We start from the raw sequence: 23,072 nt of genomic DNA on the forward strand, positions 1-23,072 counted from the left end.
ACCTCTAGGAGCTTGCCAAGTAAGACATATATTGATAAATGATAATATATGAATTTTATTATTAAAAGAATCCATTTTAGCCATCTTAGATGTAAACTGAATGTGTCAGACTTGAGAGGCATAAAGAGGTACATTTCCACTTTCTATTTGCCTGTGGTAACAAGGGCAGCCACAAATAATCCACAGACCTCATTTTAGCTACTTTCTCACTTTTCTCCCCACTGAAACGTCCCCAATTAGAACTTACATATTTCCTCTGTCCATGTCTATGTCCAAACTTCCCCTTCTGATAAAGACACCAGTCATATTGGATTAAGGGGCCACCCTAATGACCTCATCTTAACTAATTACAACTGCAGTGACCCTATTTCCAAATAAGGTCACATTTTAAGGTACTGGATGTTAGGACTTCAACAAGATTTGGGAGGGACACAATTCAACCTGAACAATATCTTTTTTTTTATTGGGATATAATTAAAATATAACATTGTATTAGTTATAGGTGTACAACATAATGATTTGGTGTATGTATATATTGCAAAATGATTACCACAATAAGTTTAGTTAACATCTATCACCACACATAATTACAATTTTTTTCCCGATTAGAACTTAAAAAAAGAAAAATAGTCACTGATTAGCTTTTTATACTCTTATTATACCCAGATAACTATAGATATTAATTGCTAAATTGTAATAGGGAGACATTAACACTTGTCTAACTTCATTTATTACTACTTCTCCACACGGCTCTTCTTTTTATTTTCCTTTTTTTTAATTTTAGTTTTGTTATTGAAGTAACATTGGATTATAACATTATACAACTTTCAGATGTACATCGTAGTGTATTTCGAATTCTATGTAGATTACGTCATGTTCACCACCCAAACACTAATTACAAGCCATCACCACACACATGTGCCTAATCACCCCTTTGACCCTCCCTCCTCCCCCCTTACCCTCTGATAACAACCAATCCAATCTCTGTCTCTGTGTTTGTTTGTTGTAGTTTTTATCTTTTACTTATGAGTGAGATCATATGGTATTTGACTTTCTCCCTGACTCCTTTCACTTAGCATAATACCCACAGGGTGCACCCATGTTGTCACAAATGCTTGGATTTCATCATTTCTTATGGCTGAGTAGTATTCTATTGTGTATATGTACCACATCTTCTTTATCCATTAGTCCCTTGATGGGCAGCTAGGTTGCTTCCAAATCTTGGCTATTGTGTATAATGCCGCAATGAACATAGGGGTACGTGTATCTTTATGCCTTTGTGTTTTCTTATTCTTTGGATAAATACCCAGCAGTGGAATAGCTGGATCATATTGTAGATCTATTCTTAATTTTCTGAGGAAACTCCATATTGTTTTCCATAGTGGCTGCACCAGTTTACACTCTCACCAGCAGTGTACGAGGGTTCCCTTCTCTCCACATCCTCTCCAACACTTGTTGTTTCCTGTCTTGTTAGTTATAGCTATTCTGACCTGAGTGAGATGATAACTCATGTAGTTTTGATTTGCATTTCCCTGATAGTTAATGATGTTGAGCATCTTTTCATATGCCTGTTGGCCATCTGTATATCTTCTTTGGAGAAATCTCTGTTCAGATCTTTTGCCCATTTTCTAATTGGGTGGTTGGTTTTTCTGTTGTTGAGACGTATGAATTCTTTGTATATTTTGGATATTAACCCCTTATCCGGTATGTGGTTTGCAAATATCTTCTCCCAATTGGTAGGTTGTCTTTTTGTTGTTGTTGATTTCCTTTGCTGTGCAGAAGCTTTTTAGTTTGATATAGTCCCATTTGTTTATTTTTTCTTTTGTTTCCCTTGCCTAGTCTGATATGGTACTTGAAGATATACTGCTAAGACTGATGTCAAAGAGTGTGCTGCCTATGTTTTCTTCTAGAAGTTTCATGATTCTGGGTCTTACATTCAAGTCTTTAATCCATTTTGAGTTGATTTTTGTGCATGGTGTAAGATAATGGTCTAGTTTCATTCTTTTACATGTGGCTGTCCTGGTTTCGCAATACCATTTATTGAAGAGACTCTCCTTTCTCCATTGTAAGCTCTTGATTCTCTTGTCAAAAATTAACTGTCCATATACGTATGGGTTTATTTCTGGGCTCTCAATTCTGTTGCATTGATCTGTGTGTCTGTTTTTGATCCAGTACCATGCTGTCTTGGTTACTATAGTTTTGTAGTATATTTTGAAATTAGGGAGTGTGATACCTCCAGCTTTGTTTTTTCCCCCAGGATTCCTTTGGCTATTTGGGGTTTTTGTTGTTCCACATAAATTTTAGGATTCTTTGTTCTATTTCTGTGAAAAATGTTGTTGAAGATTTGATTGGGATTGCATTGAATCTATAGATTGCTTTAGGAAGTATGGGCATTTTAACTATGTTAATTCTTCCAATCCAAGAGCATTGAATATCTTTCCATTTCTTTGTGTCTCTTCAATTTCTTTCAACAGTGTTTTATAGTTTTCGGTGTACAGATCTTTCACCTCTTTGGTTAAGTTTATTCCTAGGTATTTTATTCTTTTGGTTGCAGTTGTAAATGAGATTGTTTTCTTAATTTTTCTCTCCTCTATTTCATTGTTAGTTTATAGAAACACAACTGATTTTTGTATGTTAATTTTGTATCCTGCAACATGACTGTATTTATTATTTCTAAAAGTTTTTTAGTGGATTCTTTAGGGTTTTCTGTGTATAAAGTCAAGTCGTCTGCAAATAGTGACAGTTTCACTTCTTTTTTTCCAATTTGGATCCGTTTTGTTTCTTTTTCTTGCCTGATTGCTCTGGCTAGGACTTCCAATACTATGTTAAATAGGAGTGATGACAGTGGCATCCTTGTCTGGTTCCTGTTGTAAGAGGGATAGCTTTCCGTTTTTCTCCATTGAGAATAATATTTGCTGTGGGTTTGTCATATATGGCCTTTATTACATTGGGTGTTTTCCTTCTATGCCCATTTTATTTAGAATTTTTATCATAAATGGATGCTGTATCTTGTCAAATGCTTTCTCTGCTTCTATCGAGATGCTCATGTGATTTTTATTCTTCATTTTGTTAAATGTGGTGTATCACGTTGATTGATTTGCAGATGTTGAACCATCTCTGCATCCCTAGAATAAAACCCACTTGATCATGATGTATGATCTTTTTAATGTATTGTTGTATTCGATTGCTAGTATTTCGTTGAGGATTTTTGCATCGATGTTCATCAGTGATAGTGGCCTGTAATTTTCTTTTTTTTATGTTGTCCTTGTCTGGTTTTGGTATCAGAATAATGTTGGCTTCATAGAATGAGTTAAGAAGGCTCCCCTCCTCTTCAGTGTTTTGGAACATTTTGAGAAGGATAGGTATTAAGTCTTCATTGAATGTTTGTTAGAATTCACCAGGGAAGCCATCTGGTCCTGGGCTTTTATTTTTTGGGGTGTTTTTGATTACTATTTTGATCAACTTACTGGTGAATGGTCTATTCAAATTCTCTATTTCTTCTTAATCTGGTTTTGGAAGATTGTATGATTCTAAAAAGTATCCATTTCTTCTAGATTGTCCAATTTGTTGGCGTACAGTTTTTCATAGTATTCTCTTATTATCTTCTGTATTTCTGAGGAGTCCATTGTAATTTCTCCTCTTTCTCTTCTGATTTTATTTATTTGAGCCTTCTCTCTTTTTTTCCTGGTTAGTCTAGTTAAAGGTTTGTCAATTTTGTTTATCTTTTCAAAGAAACAGCTTTTGGTTTCATTGATTTTTTTCTATTGTTTTTTAGTCTCTATTTCATTTATTTCTGCTCTGATTTTTATTATTTCCTTCCTTCTGCTGCTTTTGGGTTTGTTTTTTTCTTCTTTTTCCAGTTCCTTTAGGTGCACTGTCAGGTTGTTTATTTGAGATTTTTCTTGTTTGTTGAGGTAGGCCTGAATTGCTATAAACTTCCCTCTTAGAACTGCTTTTGCTGTACCCCACAGATTTTGGCATGTTGTATTTTCATTTTCATTTGTCTACAGGAATTTTTTGATTTCTCCTTTGATTTCTTCATTGACCCAATCGTTATGCACTAGCATTTTGTTTAATCTCCACATTTTGGTGCGTTTTCTGAACTTCTTCCTGTAGTTGACTTCTAGTTTCATACCTATGTGGTCAGAAAAGATGCTTGGTATTATTTCGATCTTCTTAAGTTTATTGAGACTTGTTTTGTGGCCTAATATATGATCAATCCTGGAGAATGTTCCATGTGTATTTGAAAAGAATGTATATTCTTTGGTTTTTGGATGGAATGTTTTATATATATCTACTAAGTCCATCTGATGTAATGTGTCGTTTAAGGCCAATGTTTCCTTATGGATCTTCCGTTTGGATGGTCTCTCCATTGGTGTAAGCAGAGCATTAAAGTCCCCTACTATTATTGTGTTACTGTCTATTTCTCCTTTTATGTCTGTTAATAATTGCTATGTATATATAGGTGCTCCTTTGGTGAGTGCATAGATATTTACAAGTGTTACATGCTCTTGTTGACTTGTTCCCTTTATCATTATGTAGTGTCCTTCTTTGTCTCTTGTACAGTTTTTGTTTTAAAATCTATTTTGTGTGATATAAGTATTGTTACCCCCACTTTCTTTTCTTTGCCATTTGCGTGGACTATCTTTTTCTATCCTTTGACTTTCAGTTTGTGAGTGTCTTTAGGTCTGATGTGTTTTTCTTGTCTGCAGCATATATACGGGTCTTGTTTTTTTATCCAGTCAGCCACCCTGTCTTTTTATTGGAGCATTTAGTCCATTGACATTTCAAGTAGCTATTGATAAAAATGTATTTATTGCCATTTTGTTTTTGTTACTTTTTTTTCTGGGTGTTTTAGTAGTTCTTATCTCTACCTTTCTCCTTCTCTTGCTTTCTTCCCTTGTGATTTGATGGTTTTCTTTAGTAATATGTTTGATTTCTTTCCTCTTATTTGTTTACTTATTATAGGTTTATGGTTTGTGATTACCATGAGGTTCCTATATAATATTCTATATATAGCAATGTATATTGAGTTGATAGTCTCTTTAGCTTGACCTCTTTCTAAAAGCTCTACTCTTTTACTCCCCTTCTCCCCATTTTATGTTTTTGAAATCATATCTATTCTCTTGTTTTGTGTGTGTCTATCCATTACCCTCTTATCATTGAAATAGGTAATTTTATTACTTTTGTCTTTTACCCTACATACTATCTTCATAGGTGGTTAATCTGCTACCTTTACTGTATTTTGCCCTTGACAGTGATTTTATTGCTTGTATGGTTTTGTTTTTTGATAATTTTCTTATCCTTATTTGTGTTCTTTCCCACTTAAATAAGTCCCTTCGGCATTTCTTTTAGAACTGGTTTCTTGGTGATAAACTCCTTTAATGTTTGCTTGTCTGGGAAGCTCTTTATCTCTCCTTCAATTTTGAATGATAACCTGGATGGATAGAGTATTCTTGGCTGTAGGTTTTTTCCTCTGAGTACCTTAAATATCTCATGTCACTCTTCTAGCCTGTAGGGTTTCGGCTGAGAAGTCCGCTGATAGACTTACGGGCTTTCCTTTGTGTGTCACCTATTACCTTTCTCTTGCCACTTTTAGGATTCTCTTTTTATCTTTAATTTTGGACATTTTAATTATAATGTGTCTTGGTGTGGGCCTGTTGGTGTTCATCTTGTTTAGTGCTCTCTGTGCTCCCTGTACTTGGATGTCTGTCTCCTTCCTTAGGTGAGGAAAGTTTTCAGCTATTATTTTTTCAAATAAATTCTCTGCCCTTTGTCTCTCTCTTCTCCTTCTGGGACACCTACAAAACGAATGTTAGTGCACTTGATATTGTCCCAGAATTCCCTTAAACTGTTCTCATTCTGTGTAATTCTTTTTTCTTTTATCTTTTCAGCTTGGGTGATTTCCTCTAGTCTTTATTCCTGCTCACTGATCCATTCTTCTGTATCATCTACTCTGCTATTGAGTCCCTCTAGTGAATTTTTTATGTCCAGTATTATGTTCTTCATTTCTGATTGATTCTTTTTCATATTTTCCAATTCTTTGTTGACATTCTCACTGTGTTCATCAAGTCTTCTCCCAACATCAGTGAGCATCCTTATGAGTTTTTGTTTGAACTCTTTGTGAGGTAGATTGCTTATTTCTGTTTCATTTAGTTCTTTTTCTGGGTTTTTGTCCTATTCCCTTGCTTGGAATATATTCCTTTGCCTCCTCATTATGCCTCTTTCTCTGTGCTTATATCTACATATTATGTGAGTCAGCTGTGTCTCCTCATCTTGGAAAAGTGGTCTTATGTAAGAGATGCTTTTTGAGTCCCAGCAGTGTGCTTCCCTCTCGTCACCAGTCCAGATGATCCAAAAGTGACCCGTTTGTGGGCTACTTGTGTCCTTCTGCTGTGGCGGGGTTTCTCTTACTGCAGGTATCCAGGGAGTCTAGTATTTCCCTCCCTGGCAGGCTCTTTGTAAATTGGGTTCGGGGAGCCCCGGCACCATTGGCTACAAGGTCTAACAGCATGCTTCTGTTGCAGTTTTCCTGATAATTGGGTAGATATCCAGTGTAACTGGTTGTTAGGCTCAGGAGCTTACAGTTGCTGTAGGCCTCAGGCCTGCAGTGCTGTTGTCAGCTCTCTTGGGATTGCAGCTGAGTGGGGCTGGCCCTAAGCATGGGAACACCCAGTTGTTTCAGACTTTGGAAGGTGGGGCTAATCCTCTTTGTGGCTGTTTGTGAAGCACAGGTCTTCTGCCACTGATAAGCCTCACCCCCTACAGGTCCACATATACTGTCAACATAGCCCTGGTCTATGCATACTTCCTGACCCCCTGGAGTATGCCCAGTTGCCCCACTGCAGAGCTCCCACCTCTCCACCAACACCCCTCACAGTTCACCTGGTCTTCACACAGGCCCTGCCCCACAGAGGCAGACACACTTGCCTGCCCGTAGAGGATCAAGGCGCCCAGTCTAGGCAGGCTGACGAGTAGCCTGAGGGCTTACTGTTGTGTGGGGTCTGTCCCTAGGGTGAGCTGCCTGCCCTGGCTGAACTGGATTAAATCTGTGCTCTAGTGGGTGTGGCAGATCCCTGGGCTCTCAGGCCAGGGGAAGAACTTCAGTGGCGTCTGCCAGCATTCGTGTCACCATGCCTGTACTAGGTCACAATAATGGCCGCCACCAATGTCTCAATCTCTGGAGAAGTCTCACCCTACACCGAGATGCACCCAGAGCCTACGAGGTGAGTCTCTTTTCACCAAAGGACTGTGCAGCTTTCTTTTTGGAAATTTTAGGTTACTCTTTGACAGAGGTCAATTTGTGGGTTGGCCCTTTAAGAACTGAGTTTTTTCGACTTTCATCAGATAGCTTTTGTGGGGGACTTCCCTTGTGGCAGTTAATAGCCAGTGAAGCCAAATAGCAGGGCACCTTGTCTCAGTTGTGCTGAGTCTGAAGGATGCTTACAGCAGTAATGGGCCCCTGCTAAAATCCCCACTTCTCCAGGGCGGGCTGCGTACCTTAGGGTGGCTCCCACCCAGCTGGCTGTGAAGGTCCGCGGCTCGTGAAGGTGGCTTTTTTCACTCCAGAAGAAATTTCTGCCTCTTCTGCCTCAGGACTGTCCCTTGTTGTGGGGGTTCTTTTTATCAAGTTTTCAGTTTTCTCTCCAGAGTAATGTTTCCAAGAATAGTTGTAACCTGGTTATGTTTGTGGGAGGGGGTGAATTCAGAGTCCGCCTACGCTGCCATCTTGACGAGATCTCCACAGGCTCTTTTAGGAAGATCTTTTTATCATCCCCTTCACTCAGTTTCTTTCAAGACTCCATGCTTTGCTCTACTGTTATTTTGGGATGAATTAAACGAGTAGGATATGTGAAAACACTACATAGTTCCTGGCATGAAGTAGGCATCCATAAATTTAGTTGAATCTGAATCTAGCACTAAATATTTTCTTTTTTTTCTTCCTTCCTTTTTTCCTTCCTTCCTTCTTCAAGGCTGCCAGTCTATTGAATTTTTGTTTTTATATCATTTTACAGTTGTTTCCTATTTATTTTATCTTTCATTTTTATCCCCAAATAGATTGCTTGTAAGCTTGAGAGGAGAGGTCCTACCTTCTAGGTTCCTTTAATTGCTCCTCAGCACTTGGGACAACTCTCGGCCTCTGGTAGGCGTTCACTCAGAGTTTACAGGTGGACTGATGAATAATGAACTAACTAGAATTAGCCCTGGAAGAGCCAGCAGTTCTTCTAGTCAGATATTTGGATTTTATTTCCTTCTGTGATTAAGACCGAAGTAATGCTGGAAATGAAGCAGGAAGACATAGATTAGAAATATTTTATAGGAAGAAATAGAACAGGTCCAGTAGAGGGTCACAGGTAAACACACACTCTAGGATTTTGCACTGGGATTCTGATAATGAATAATAGCTTTTTAGAAGGAAAGTTTTTTGAAAATGACCTTCTGTTTCTGACTTTAAATAATGAAGAGACTTTATTATCTGACAGTTTGACTAAGGGTGAGTTGGAACTATGCTGTAATTTTTATATTATAATAAAAGAAACAGAATTTACCTGCAGGGTTATGTTTTGTTACCAAAAGAAAGACATTCCTTTTTCCCTTGTGGGCAGTCAGGCAAGTGGGTTTTTTAAGCTTTCTATCATGAGAGGTCTTGGTAGTTAAAAAGCAGGTGTTTATATAATATATAATACATACCTGATATAATATAATTGTAATTTTCCTCCCTAGAGTTTCTGTCTTGTCTTCAGTGTTTCTCTGTGAATTGTTTACAGTTACTTTGTACTGAGTCATTAATGTGTAATCTTCTATGTGCTCATGGTTCACTGGCAGGGTAGTAAGATGACAAGCAAAGTATATCTTTAAATTATACCTCATTGTGGAATGGAGACATTTATTTAGAACATTGTTAGTTAGAAAAAATTCAGTAGTAAATGGAATTGGAATATTATGTAGTAAAAGCTGGAAAAAAGTGAGCTGAAACTATAGTATTTGTAGCGAAAGAAAATAGATGGCTGTGGGTTGATAGATGGAGAGGGTTTAGCTAATCTTGATTTAAAGTCAGCAGGAAGTTGGTGATTATTGAATGATTTACTGATTGACTTTTTTCCCCCTAAACATATTGTAAAAGGAACCTGAAAGAGGAATGACCGGTAGAGATGACTCCAGTACAGAGTGAAGTTGGTTAGAGTGAGTTCAGGGCAGGGGGTTTTCAGTGGGTAGTCTGGAAAGGAATTTATCCTCATCAATGGGGATAATGTGAACTTGTCATAAAATTCACAAAACCGTCTCTTTAAATTTGTAGTAGGAACTTTTGTGGCATGTTAATTGAGGTGCTTCAGGCAACAGTGGAGCCTTTTGGTTTTATTTGATCTCATACTATTGTAGCTGTGTAGCTTCCATTAATAAAAGTTGCATTGTGGTTAGGACTAAATGGAGCCTTAAAGGAAAATTGTCTTCTAGGTTTTTGAAGTCAGTAAAATGTTTTAATTATTATACTAACATCAGGAAGTTTCCTGCTAAGAAGCTCAAAGTTCTTTTAAATACATTAATTTGATTGTATCAATATCTGTTAAAACTAATACATTTAAAGATTCAGTCGAAGTTTGAGATGAGGGTAATCTGAAAGGTTTTTTGTTAACTTTGGCTATATCTGTGCTTCCTGCTGGAACCAGGAGTAGATTTATAATAATAATGTGAGTTCCTGGAAGCCAATCTGATCTGTGGGTTCAGAAACCTGATGAGCCAAAAGGTAATGGCATATGGTGATGGCTTTGATTATTGAAGGGGCCCTTACGATATCATTTTTCGTGTCTTTTGATAGGAAACTTCCACATTCATTGGAAAGCCTGGACCTGCTTGACATATATGCATGCATACATACATACATACATATATGTTAAATTGTCTTGTAACCTTTGTTTTTTTAACTTAATAACATATTGTGAACATCTTCCATGTCATTAAGCATTATTCTACCATAGCATTTCCTAGATATCTTCTTTGGAATACAAATACCCGATGAAATGTAGGTGTTCTGTGGATAGATAAATTTGAGAGAGAGTTTAACTCTCTCTCCTTATTAGAGCACCTTAAAGCACATCAGCCTAGGAAGAATTGCAGCAAAGACACCTATTTAACATAGTTTATACTCATTTTTTATAGACTTATTTGACCATGAAATCCTTTTTTCACCCAATGCCTATTAATATCTCATGGGATTGCTATTCTGCAGAACATACTTTAGAAAATGCTCTTCAAAATTATGTTAATGGCTGCATAATATTTCATTATATGAATATACTATAATTTTAAATCTATTCTAAATAGTGCTGTGATGAATATCTTTGCAAATAGTTTTATATATATTCATGATTCTTTTTTCTAAAAAGTAAAATTATGAGATCAAAAAGTCTATTCCAATATATTTGTAAGTTCATTTGTATCACCAAAAAGTCTGATGTGATTCATCTGTTTTGATATCTTACTCATATTTTTTTTTGATATTTGTGGAATCTTGTGACAACCGGTGACTGTGTTTCTGATTAGCTGAAGTTATGTTTCTGTACACATCTGTAACTGACCTAACAATATTAAATTTGTATATCTTTGTGTGTTTTGTTCAAGTACTGAATATAAAATATATCAAGAACATCTAAATATTTTTCTTACAACTATTTGTCACTTATTGCTAAGCAGATATTTAATTAGGAAAGATTTTCTTCAACTCTAGATGGCTTCATGAATAACCTTGAATGATTTGAAAAAACATTTATGTAATAAAATCTTTAATTGAATAAACTAATCAAAATTTATTGGATACATTACTCTTCTCTTTAAATGTTCATTGTATATAGTTTTAAAAGTTTATATATAATTTTATTTGTAATTAGCGTAGAGGTGACTAGAGCTGATGTGAACTGCATGCAACTATGGAGAAATATGCAACTCATGTTTCATTTCACTTCATTAATGCAGAAAGTTATAGTGTAGTAAGCTTTTAAGTTATGTGTTGACTATTCTCCAAGCAGTATAATCTAGATGTACTTTCAATTTCACTTTTTTCTTCATTCTGTTTTACCTATTATTTCCACTTTAATTCTTGCAGTGGGGTCAGATGAACTGGATAGCTACATGTATCAGACAGTGGGTCATCATGCCATTGATTTGTACGCAGAAGCGATGGCTCTTCCCCTCTATCGCCGCACCATAAGAGGAAGGAGCGTGGATACAAGTCAAGTATATACCAAATGTGAAGGTGACGAGGTTGAAGATCTCTATGAGCTTTTGAAACTTGTTAAGGTACGCAGTGACCAATTACATTTACTAAATTTAGTGTGTAATTTAGTAAATTACATTTACTGAATTTTTTAGTAATAAATAATTTACAACTGCCCAACTAGTCTTTGAAAGGATATTTTGTCCTTTTGGATAGGAAAGAAAACTCTTACTATACCTTTGTATTAAATGGTATTTAAGAATATAACTTTTGGTATAATTTGGCACCCTGGATTGTGAAATAATATTTAATTGTTTTCTTTTCCTTAGGATTTTGGAGCTGATGAGCTTTTCATTTTTTTTAGCAAATACTTTTTGAATGCCTACTATGTGCTTGGTATACAGTTCTAGGCTCTGGGGATAGGACAATGAACAAATTAGTCTTATTCTGTTGGAACTTACTTTCCAGGTGAAGGAAGCAGACAATAAACAAACAAATAAATAATATGCTTGGTGGTGAAGAATGCTATGAAGAAGAATGAAGCAGAGTTAGGCTGATAATGAGTGATGACAGGGGGTGGTCAAGGAAGACCTTTCTGATACGGTGAAATTTAAATAGACCTAAAGAAAGTGAGAAACTGAGCCTTGCTTAAATTTAGTAGAAGAGGTATGAATTAAATACTTAAGTCTCTGCATATAAGAGTTTGGCAGCCATGTGCTCTCATTGTTAATTTTTCTAGACAGAAAAGTTAGGAGAGAAAGTGTGGGTCTCATATATCTAGTAGGTACTATACTCAATAAATGTTAATTAATGGAGATTATTTTATAGTAAGCAATTATCTTTTCTTTCTCATTGATAGCCTACTATTTGAAGAGAATTCAGTATTCTCCTTAAGTATGAATTTTATCCAGTCAGTTACAGTCAGTTCATATAAGGCATGTCTAATGAAATAGAGAATTTAAGCCAGTATTTCTTGGATGTCTTAACATTTTTTCACCAAGGAAAGGAAGGAAGATTTCTGGCCGTTCTTTTACCAAGGGAAATTACATTTCATTTTCTTGTTCTTCAGAGAAGTTCAGCTTTTCAGGAGTTATGTCATGAACGCGTTTCATGAAAATTTGCTAGTCCCAAATAGCTATACTTCATTGCTATACTTTAAATTTGATGCTGATCAAAGCTTAATATCAGTTAAGAATTTTGATTAACAAATATATGAAGCACTTAGATCCTTTTAAAGTTTGCTTCATTAAAATATTTATTATTTTGTATGTCAGAACATTTTCATTTTTGTTTACCCTTTAAAAGGAAGCTGATAGGGGAAGCACTTAAAATAGTTGCATAATTTACTGTTTGGTTTGGATAGCATAAGAAGTAGATACTTTTCAAAGGAAATCACAAGTTTCTGGTTGAAGATCTCTATGAGATCTGGTTTCTTCCCTCTGGGAAGACACATACTAATAACAACTATTTTGATTATCAAACAAGGGAGAAGGCATAAAAGAGTTCCATTTTTAATGGTCATCTTTCCGTACAACTAAGGCAGCTGAGATCTTGATCGTGTTGACTTTGAGGTGTGAAATACTGAATGAAAATTCTGCATGTTCAAAATTTATTTTTCTGGATGCAGAGAAACTGGGTATTAAGTTTTTAGCATAAACCAATATGACAAAATGGTGGGACTCACACTAGAAGTAATTGGATTGCTTAAAAATCACTGATAACTAATAACTTGGGAGAATATGTGATAATAACAGCCTTCCAAGAAAGGGAAAGATAATAAATTACTAATCGATTCAATTAGAAATGGGCAGATTAGTAGTAATTAAGAAGAAATTTCCCTTTCGATCCATGCTGTCTGTGGAGAAATGGATGCTTTGCCATTATCTTTATAGTAACCGTCAGTTATGACATAAATTAATGCTAATGTTAAATCTTGACAACTTCTGCTTTGGAAGTTCGTACATGATAATTATAACTATAGTTGAAAGAGATGTTATCAAGTTGTCTGGGGCTAAATAGTTCCTTCTTTTCCTGTGGAGAAATATTAATTTTACTATAGGATATTTTAAGGACATAAATATCGGAAATGTATTGCTTTTATGGAAGAGATTGTATAACCAGGCTTTTATAGTTAAATCCACTTATGAAACACTGGTATAAAGATTCTGATAGAGGTCCTACATATTCTAATGAATAATTGAGTAATTGTGGAAAAAGACGAATCTAGAAGACCTATCATTCTTCAAGTTAGTCTTTACTTGTTCTAAGAAAAAGATGGAACTGTATTTTTTAATCCTTTGAATATTAATGGAGCATTGAAAGCATTTAGATACATTTTCATTTTCAACATTTATTTATAACATGTTGCAGTTTTGTGACTTTCACACGTAAGTCAGTCTTCTGTTTTTGTAGTTCTTCCCCTGTCCCCAAGTATTAGAGCTAATTTTTGAGTAGGAAATATTCCTTTTTGCGGAGTGTTTAATTAACTAATTGCTGAAAAAAAGCAGGAAAGACTTAGAAGAATTTACAGAGTTAAAAGTTTCCTATTTTGTAGAAGTCATGAAAACTAAGAGAAATGTAATAAACCTTTATATCTCATAGATTACTAGGTGATTTTGACATATGTATGTAGTCTCAAGCTGTTTGCAAAATGCCTAGTTTTCATATAGTCTTTCTTTTATTCTTTAGAATTTCTTTAATGTTGTAATGTCACTTCAGTTCTCATCTGGGTTAGTTTGGTCTATAAATGACCTGTATTATTTCCTGAAAACATAGTAATTTTCAAATTCCACATGTGTTTTCTTTTTAAGTCACATAAGCAATGTCATAGTTACTGAAAGATACATATAAACACCATATCTCTATAGAGAATATATTTAAGGATCAACATATTCTTTCTTTCACCAATGGTTTGGAGCTACTTCTTACTGGATCTGATACCCTCCTCTTTCTTGGGTTTATTCCCTCATTTCAGTGGAGTCCGTCTTTAATAAACTTCATTTGGGAAGGTAATTTCAAATCCTTATATTTTGAAAATGTTCCCATTCTGCCCTCACATTTGATTGATACAGTGGTTAAATTTAAAATTTTAGATTGAAAGTCATTTTTCCTCAAATCATTGAAGGCATTGCTCCGTGGTCCTGTAGCATTTTGCTAATGAGCATTTTGATGCTGATGTGGTTTTTGTTCCTTTTTAGCTGACTTGTTTTTCCTCTCTGTTAACTTTTATGATATGTCTTTATGCTTGGTGTACTGAAATGTCACAACAATGTATTGGATATTGAAAGCCGCTTTCCCTACATTCCTTCTGCAACTTCTTATTGAGTAGCAGCTTATCCCTGTCCTCTTTCCACTAATATGGTTCGGGAATGGCCTTAAACTAGGTGAAAGCCAGTCATAACATGGCATTCTCTTGGCTATCGTGATTGGATCAGGGAGGTTTTTGTTAACCTACGTTGTACAAATGAAGCCTAGGATGATGGATGGTTAGCAGAAGATAAACTTTTTCTCCTGTACAGAGGGATGTGTGGATGTGAGACCTAGAACTGCTATGGCCTTTTTTGTTTGAGGGAAGAAAACCTCATGTCAGATCTGACACACACAAAATGGCAGAGCGAGTAGATTTGCAGTGTGAGGATGGCTGTGTGCAATCCTCTTCCATTAGTGCTTGATAATTTGTTCTGTCCCCTTTTTCTGATACTCTCGTTGATCAGATGTTAGACCTCCTAGATTGAGTCTTCGTGTCTCTTGTCTTTCCTCACGTTTTCCATCTCTGTGTCTTTTTGTTGTGCATTCTGTGAGATTTCCTTTTTAAATGCACTACTTTCTTGCTGAAACTTTTTTTTATTTTTGCAATCATATTTTCAGTAGCCAAGAACTTACCTGTTTATTGATTGTTACTTTTTGTAATAAGCTGTTTCTCCTTCCATAGATGTAACATCCCTACATCCCTCTTAAAATACAGATTAGAGATTTTAAACATTATTGTTCATTTCCTGACATTAATGTTTTCTTTGCAGTGTTTCTGTCAAGTTTTCTTCTCTTTCATGTTGTAGACTTTTCTCAGTGTCTTGCTTGCTTATTCATATCTACGAATAAAGCAAGAGGAAAGCTGATTGAATGCTTTTGACTTTAGAGTTTTTCTAGTCTCACATCTCACACTTGTTATATTTGGAGTTCAGGATAATATGGCCTAGTTTGATGCCTTTCTTGGCTTTCTTCTCTTCTATGCAAACAGTAGGTCATGGCTTCCTCTTTGATTTATCAGTCATCGTTCCTTCTGCTTTCTGACTCAAGAAATTAATTGAAAATTTTTTTCCATTGGTGTCTCCTCACTGTTCTCTTTGTTTGTTGAAAGTTATATCTTTGTTTTCATTTTAATGGAATCTCTTGATCCAGAAATCGGTGTTAATTTCATTCCAATGGCATTCAATCTTCTTCCCTAAGTTGAATATTGAATTTCAGTTTTCCTCTTCTAATCTCTGATACTTTTCTTCTCTCATATTATTCTTCTCGTTAAGCATTTTATCTTGATGTTGATGACATTAAATTCCTCAATGGACACTTGTGTTGTAATTTGAATACAACAATAGATGAATAATTGTCTTTTTTCTACTTTAAATAGAATATTTACTATTAATAGACTTGTAAATAACTGCTTTTTTTAAACTAGATTTTAATTTAATATTTTTAGAAAACATCAATTGCCACTTTACTCTTTGTCTTGGTTAGAATCCTTTTGATTACAAGGAGCAGAACATCATATTCAAGCTGGTTTAATTAAAAAGAGAATTTGTTCACAACAATCTAAAGATAAGTTTAGCTTCAAGTAGACTAGATATAGGACACAAATTATATAACCAAAGTCATTTTTTCCCCCATTTGTGTCTCTTGCCTCTTCTTTCCGTTGATTTTATTCTTAGTCTAGACCCTTGTAGTTAAAAGATATCTCCTAAATTACATTCTTCCTGGCTGAAATCTAGTAGGATAAACTCGTCTTCTTAAATAGCTCAAAGGAAAATTCAGTTATGTTTCATTGCCACTCAGTGGCCTGACTTTTATCATCCATGAACCAGTCATTGTTGAGAGAAGCTGATTTCATTTGATTGGGCAGGCCTAGATCATGCACCATTCCTGGAGTGAAAGATGGAGTCATGATTACTGGAACCATGTTTACTGTGGTTCTGTGGGAGGAACAGAACCCACTGTGGGAAGGGTGCATGTTCAGATACAAAGCAGCTTGTTGCTGGTGGGAGGGTGAACTGTGGCAGAGAGGCAAACAGCAACAAGTTTTCTGAAAATAAATAGATGCCAACTGCTTACAGACTTGGGAACCATCCTTGATGGTTCTTTCAATATCTCCCTCTCTCTTCTCTCCTTCCCTCTCTCTTTCCGTTTCTCCCTCATTCCCTCCTTCCCCTCTTCCCTCCTTCTCTTCCTTCCTTCTTATCTTCTTTCAAGAATAGCTGACCACTGGGGCCACAACAGTAAGCTTAGACTCTAGGACCTGTATATTCAGTTGCTTGTGATTTCTCTACCTTGATATCTTATACGTGTGATAAACTCAAGAAGTTCAAAACGTGTTCATTATCTTTCTGCACAACTTGCTCCATTTCCTGTATTTCCCTCTTAGTTAAAAACATCATTTACCCCACCCACCAGCTAAGTCTAACCTGGGCCTCACTACTAGACTTCCACTTTTTCCTTAGTCCCCTCCCACCCCAATCACCACCATTAGATCTCTAGCCTCTGTTGATATTACTTCTGTGACATCTGAAACCTGACCCTTTGACTTCATTTCCACTGTTACCGGTTTTCCGTCTGTATTGTGCAAGAGTCTCCTAATTAGTCAGCTTGCCTTCAGTATAGCTCTTTGCTCCATCCAGCCCTTCTACTACATTTTCATCAGCTGATCTATGTAAATACTTAAATAACCCACTATTAAGATAAAGTCCGGGGCTGGCCCGGTGGCGCAGCGATTATGTTCGCATGTTCTGCTTCTCGGCGGCCACGGGTTCACCGGTTCAGATCCCAGGTGTGGACATGGCACCGCTTGGCAAAAGCCATGCTATGGTAGGCATCCCATGTATAAAGTAGAGGAAGATAGGCATGGATGTTAGCTCAGGGCCAGTCTTCCTTAGCAAAAAGAGGAGGATTGGCAGTAGTTAGCACACGGCTAATCTTCCTCAAAAAAAAAAAAAAAAGATAAAATCCAAACACATTAGCCTGATACAAAAGACTCTAAGAAGAGCCCTTGCAATCCCACCTGTCTGACCTTGCCATTCCCACACAAGTTTCTGAGTTCAAGTTATAACGTACTAATTAGGTTTCTAGGAGATTGCTTTTCATATCTGAGTCTCTGCCTGTCCCTTTCTATATCCTTATGTCTTTGTTCTGAAGAACCCCTTCTCATTTCATAGCCTTCTATGAAATTGGTTCTAATTTACCTCCTTCCTGTCTCTTCCTTGGCAGCTTGTCTCTACCTCTGCTGTGCTTCTCAGGAAATTACTAGGATTGTTTATGTGGCTCTCTCTTGCTAGATCGTGAGACCTCAAAGACGTTCTCAGTGCTCTTCATTTTTGTATCTCTAGTGTCCAGCAGTGTTCCTGGCATATGGATGGCTTTTAAAGGATTGTTGAACAAATTAGTCCAAAAGTTAACAAATTATTTTTTGTATAATAATTTAGCTAATGCATGGCAGCCACAACATTGTTACAAAATATGAAGTAAAACCATTGGTAAATTTGTTTTATTTTTGTTTATCCACTTAGAAGCTTAAATGGAATGAGTATCATAGTGAAACTTTTCAAAATAAGGTGCCCTATCAGATTTGGGAATATAACCACTAAGTGTACCAAGAATAATTTCCAGCTGCAAAATATTTTATAAAACTGCTGAACAGACACTTTTTCAAATTATTTTTGGTGTCTGCATGTTAGAAAACCTGCTTATTATGGTGGAAAATTACTTTGTGCATCTCTTTTCACTTTGGATCTTGGGGAAAAAACCCTAGACTGAGGCAAATCCGAAGTATTTGGAGTGGGAGGAACATGTAAGATGGCCTTAAGATTTTCAGGGAGGACCCAGACATAGTGCTAATTAAACAGGCACATAGCCCTGTGCAGATTGCTCCTGGCTCTTCAGCATTGCACAGCTTGCCTCAAGCCCTGTCAGTTCCCAAGATTTTGGACATTAAACCTGGCCCTCTGGCACAAGAAATGCTTTGCTAGTGTTGATTCTGGACTCCAAATAGGAAGAGCTGGAATTAGCACAGACTAGTGTCATTTTGACTGCAGGTGTGGCTTTACTGAGGCTGCACCATCTCTGGCCCTTTCAGATGATAGATAAAATGAAGCATTCAAGAGAAAATGCATGATGGAAGATGTCTTTATAAATAAAATGTTGAATCGTACTTGTCAGTTATTACAGTTTGGAAACTTACCACAGGTCTAGTCTTCATCTATAGATTCCCCCTAAAGACGGGATTCTCTCATTCTAGCAAACTATCATCCTGTCTCCTCAGCTTCCACCTTTCTCCACTTGGTGTCAGTGATTGTGTGTGTATGTTACACATGCACATATATACTCTTTCTTTTTCTCTTTTGCCTGATTCAGTGCCTCTCCATAAATTCACCAATTGGCTTACTTTTATGTCCTTGTATTCCTTTCTTTTATGAACTATGGATTTCTATCTTATCATCTACTCTGTATATTTTGAAGTGGAATTCTGGAGATGAGTTCAAATTGAAAACTGAGATGCTAAGCTGGCTGTAAGGTTCTGAGGACCTGAATTGGGGGAGTAGCAGTAGGAAAAGTCAAGAACGGACATTGAAGAGGTAGATTGATAGGGCTTGATGGTGATGCTTAAATAAAAAGTGACAGGAAGTCTATGTAAGGTATCTTGTAAACTGACAGTTCCATGGCTAATTTATTGACCTTTTACTAGGCATTGTTGATAATCAGAGAGAATTAGCATAGCTGTATATTACAAATATAGTGAGCCTAGATTTTACAGCACCTTATCTTTGTCGTCTCTTTAATCTGGTATAAGTTGGTATAGAACGTGCATCATATCAGTCTGGGTCCATTTAATCATGTTATTCTTTATGGTCCTTTTAATTGAACATTTAACATTTTCTTCATAGAATTATATGTTGTACACATCACCTAAAATATATTAACCTTATTTCTTGTCTCTAAATAAAAGCACCTAATGGGGATTCACAGAAGGAAGCAAAATGTATGACATTAGTGTGTTTAACGTAAATAATAATGCATGCAGGTGGGATTCAAATTATTGTAGTAATTACATTGAAAAGTTATTTACTGATATTCAAGCAAAATATGTCTTTTTCAGCTTTATTGAGATATAATTGACATACAACAGTAAGTTTAAGGAGTACAACATTTTTACTAAATTCATTTATGTATTGCAAAATGACTAACTAAGCATTAGTTAACACCTCCATCCTGTCACTTCATTACCATTTCTTTTTCTGTGGTTAGAACATTAAAGATCTGCTCTCTTAGCAACTTTCAAGTATATAATACAATATTATTATCTATAATCACCATGTTGTACATTAGATTCCCAGAATTTGTTAATCTTATAATTGGAAGCTTATACCCTTTGACCAATATCTCCCGATTTCCCCCACCCCAGCCCCTGGTGACCACCACTCTACTCTCTGTTTCTCCGAGTTTGGCTTTTTTAGATTCCACATGTAAGTGAGATCATAGAGTCTTTCTTTGTCTGACTTATTTCATTTAGCATAATGCCCTCAAAGTTCATCCAAGTCGTTGCAAATGGTAGGATTTCCTTCTTTCTCAAGGCTGAATAATAGCCTATTATAATATTCCATTATCTGTATAATACATATTTTATATATTTTATACATATAAAATATGTATAATATTGCATTATATATAATACATATTATATATAAAATAAATATGTTTTACCTATGTTCTACCTAAACTAGACTATTGTTAGAACTCATTCTTCCCCATATAGTCCATGTCTTTCCTGTATAAGGCTATATTTTAGTCAGAAATAACCTTTCCTCTCCAATTCCTTCTTTTACATAGTATCTTGTTTTTGATATCTTTCTTGATGTGCCCCTACTGAATGTAATATCTCCCTCTCTGGAACCTTCGTATAACATTGTATCTCTCTTATAGTACTTAATCTATCTTCATATACAGAGCTACTAGTTTTCTTTTTTTTTTTTAATATTGTGGTTTTTTGTTTAAAGATTATTAAGTATCTCGAGGGGCGGGGATAGTATTTCATTCTCTTTTTATTTCTTATAGAACTTCATGCAACTTTTGGATGATATAGACATTGTGTTTGACTATACTCCTCTGGAATTCACTTATTCCATCTGTAAAATGTGGATATATATTCCTTGTTGTCTTATTTATCTGTTTGGAGGATAAATGAGAAAATATATGAGAACCTCTTTAGGTTTCTAGAAAGAAAGATTAGTTATTTTTTTTCTTAGCCTACCATCTTCATGTCAGTCTTAAGTCTTGTTTTTCCTTTCTTTCTTAGCTTCCAGAATAATCCAGTAAAGCTAAATAAAGGCAGTTCTTTTCACTGAATACAAAGTTCCATTAGTATATTAATATTAAGTAGTAGCTGCAAGTTGGCATTGAGATGGGTGTAATTCCTCTTGACTTTATTAGTACATTAATGCAGAGAAGAAAAAAGAATAATAATCTTTCAAATTGTAAAAGAGATTTTAATGGGGGCAAATTTATATTATATATTGGATTGAATTTATCCTTCTGCATTTGTTGCCTGTAATTTTTGGCTCTCTCTCATCTTTTTCAGACTCTTTCAGTCAGATAATTCAGACTTCCAAGAGACATGTGGAACTAATGTTTTGTATCTAGTTTCCTACATGACTAAACTGAGGCATGGGTTGTTTCAAAAGAAGATAAAGAGGTGAACCCAAAGATGACAAAGGTTCTTATTAAAAGATGCTTTCTTTCCATTAAAAATTATTTTGGCAAGTTCCTTTGGGATTTAACTCTATGTTTATCTTTAAAATCAAAGCAGTGTGTTTTCTATTAACTCATTTGTAAAAAGCCTCAAGCAAGGACTTCGTTGAAGTTACGTGAACTGAGTTTAGAGAATTTAGACTTTTGAAATAGTATATGAAGAATTAAGAGATTTGAAACATGGCTCATTTTGAATGTTCAGAGGTGGTGGAATGGGGCTATTATGTGCATTCCTGCATCTAAGAGCAATTACCTCTCAAAGCCAGCAGAATTGTACCACACTTATTCTTAGAATCTACAGTACTGGGCCATGTGGTCATTTTGTGTACTTGCACACAGTGGGTGCTCAATGAGCAGTTGTTAAATTAAACTCAGCGAACAAAGTTAAGCCTGTCTAACCTTGACAAAATTCATCTAATGTTGATCCTTGTAGATTTCTATAAAAATTAGAAGAGGTGGAAACTGTGTCTATTTATTCCTCTTCCCTGTGCAGAATTCTTTGCTGCCTACTAAATGATTAGTTCTAGAGACATTGAAATGGCTGATGATCTATTTTAAGACCAGTTCCCTTGTGGATTCTTTTCTATGTGGTGATTTTGCAGACAGGTGAGAAAGGGAGGGAGAATCATCATTTGATAAATAATCCATAGTCTTCCCTTTTTAGCCTTTCACAATTAGCTCCTTTAATAATTTTTATTGGTCTCGTAGTCATTTTTGTGACTTCCTGAACCCTCACCCAAGTTCTGCTCATTCTGAGTGATCATAGGACTTGGAATTGATCACAGAAATCTAATAAGAATCAGTCTAGTGGACTTCAATGCAGGATAATGTGATACTTTAAGACAGGCTTTCTTTTTTTCGTTTTCCTTCCCAAAGCCCCAGTACATAGTTGTATATTCTAGTTTAAGTCCTTCTAGTTCTTCCATGAGCTGCCACCACAGCATGGCTACTGATAGACGAGTGGCATGGTTCCATGCCCAAGAACTGAACCTGGGCCACAGAAGTGGAGTGCCCTGAACTTTAACCACTAGGCCATCAGGGCTGGCTTAGGATTTCTTAATCTAGAAGGGAGAGGAGTTTTTTAACACAAATTTTGTGCAAATTTTTTGTATGTAAATTTTTCTGGGGAGAAGTCCAAATTTTTATCATAGTCTCACAGTGGTTTGTTTTTTTCAAAAATTTAAGAACTACTGTTTTAACCATCAATTTCAGAAAGCTTTATAGTCTAGGAGTATTCCTGAGTACTCAAGTCAGGAATCAGTTGTCCTGTGAGCCTATAACACCTACTGTGCTGTGTGCTGTGAGGTCAGAGGGGCTTTCTGGGGCTTCCAAAGGGTGAAGAGGAGAGTAGCATGGCAGTAGCACCTGAGAGCAGATGAGGATACCATGCATCTCTCAAGAAAAATATTAAGATCTCAAAGATAATAGAGTGCAAAGTGGCATCTTAAAACTTCAGGTAAGAAGTGATGGGGACCAGAGAAAAGGCAGCAGGCTTGGACCTTATATGTGTTCTGGCTTGTTCTTAATGGGCATTTGGATTTTATATTGAATGAGAGTAGGATAGGGATGCAAAAGGCTTTGTTCCTCGAATGTAGCTTTCTTTTTTTGAATTTCTATTGCATTTATTTACTCTTTGGGGTAGTTATTACATTATGCCTTGTTTTACATAATTATTTGCATATATAATATATCTTCCTTGTTATTTATAACTTCTTGAAGGCAGGGACTTTGTGTTTTTCAACTTTGGATACTCTGTAGCACTCATCATGGTGCTTTTCCGTAAGAGATGCTCACAATTTTTTGGTATGTATTTGCTTTAGGGATGCTTTTGAGGATTTTCACCGTACCACACATT

General features: G+C 35.9%; 1 protein-coding gene across 4 annotated transcripts in view; it reads left to right on the forward strand.

The window, feature by feature from the left end:
* The window catches only part of DPH6 (diphthamine biosynthesis 6), a 176,165-nt gene that overhangs the window by 4,156 nt on the left and 148,937 nt on the right, over nucleotides 1-23,072 (forward strand). For all 4 annotated transcript variants that reach the window (XR_011501217.1, XM_014847313.3, XM_044765199.2 and 1 more), the window contains exon 3: nucleotides 11,102-11,295. Coding sequence is in view for 3 of the 4 variants with exons in the window: in XM_014847313.3 (XP_014702799.1) it covers nucleotides 11,102-11,295 (194 nt within the window). In the remaining variant the exon portion in view is untranslated. The remainder of the gene's footprint in view (nucleotides 1-11,101; nucleotides 11,296-23,072) is intronic.

Source organism: Equus asinus, chromosome 2 (genome assembly GCF_041296235.1).
Source record: "Equus asinus isolate D_3611 breed Donkey chromosome 2, EquAss-T2T_v2, whole genome shotgun sequence".
Classification (NCBI taxonomy): domain Eukaryota; kingdom Metazoa; phylum Chordata; class Mammalia; order Perissodactyla; family Equidae; genus Equus; species Equus asinus.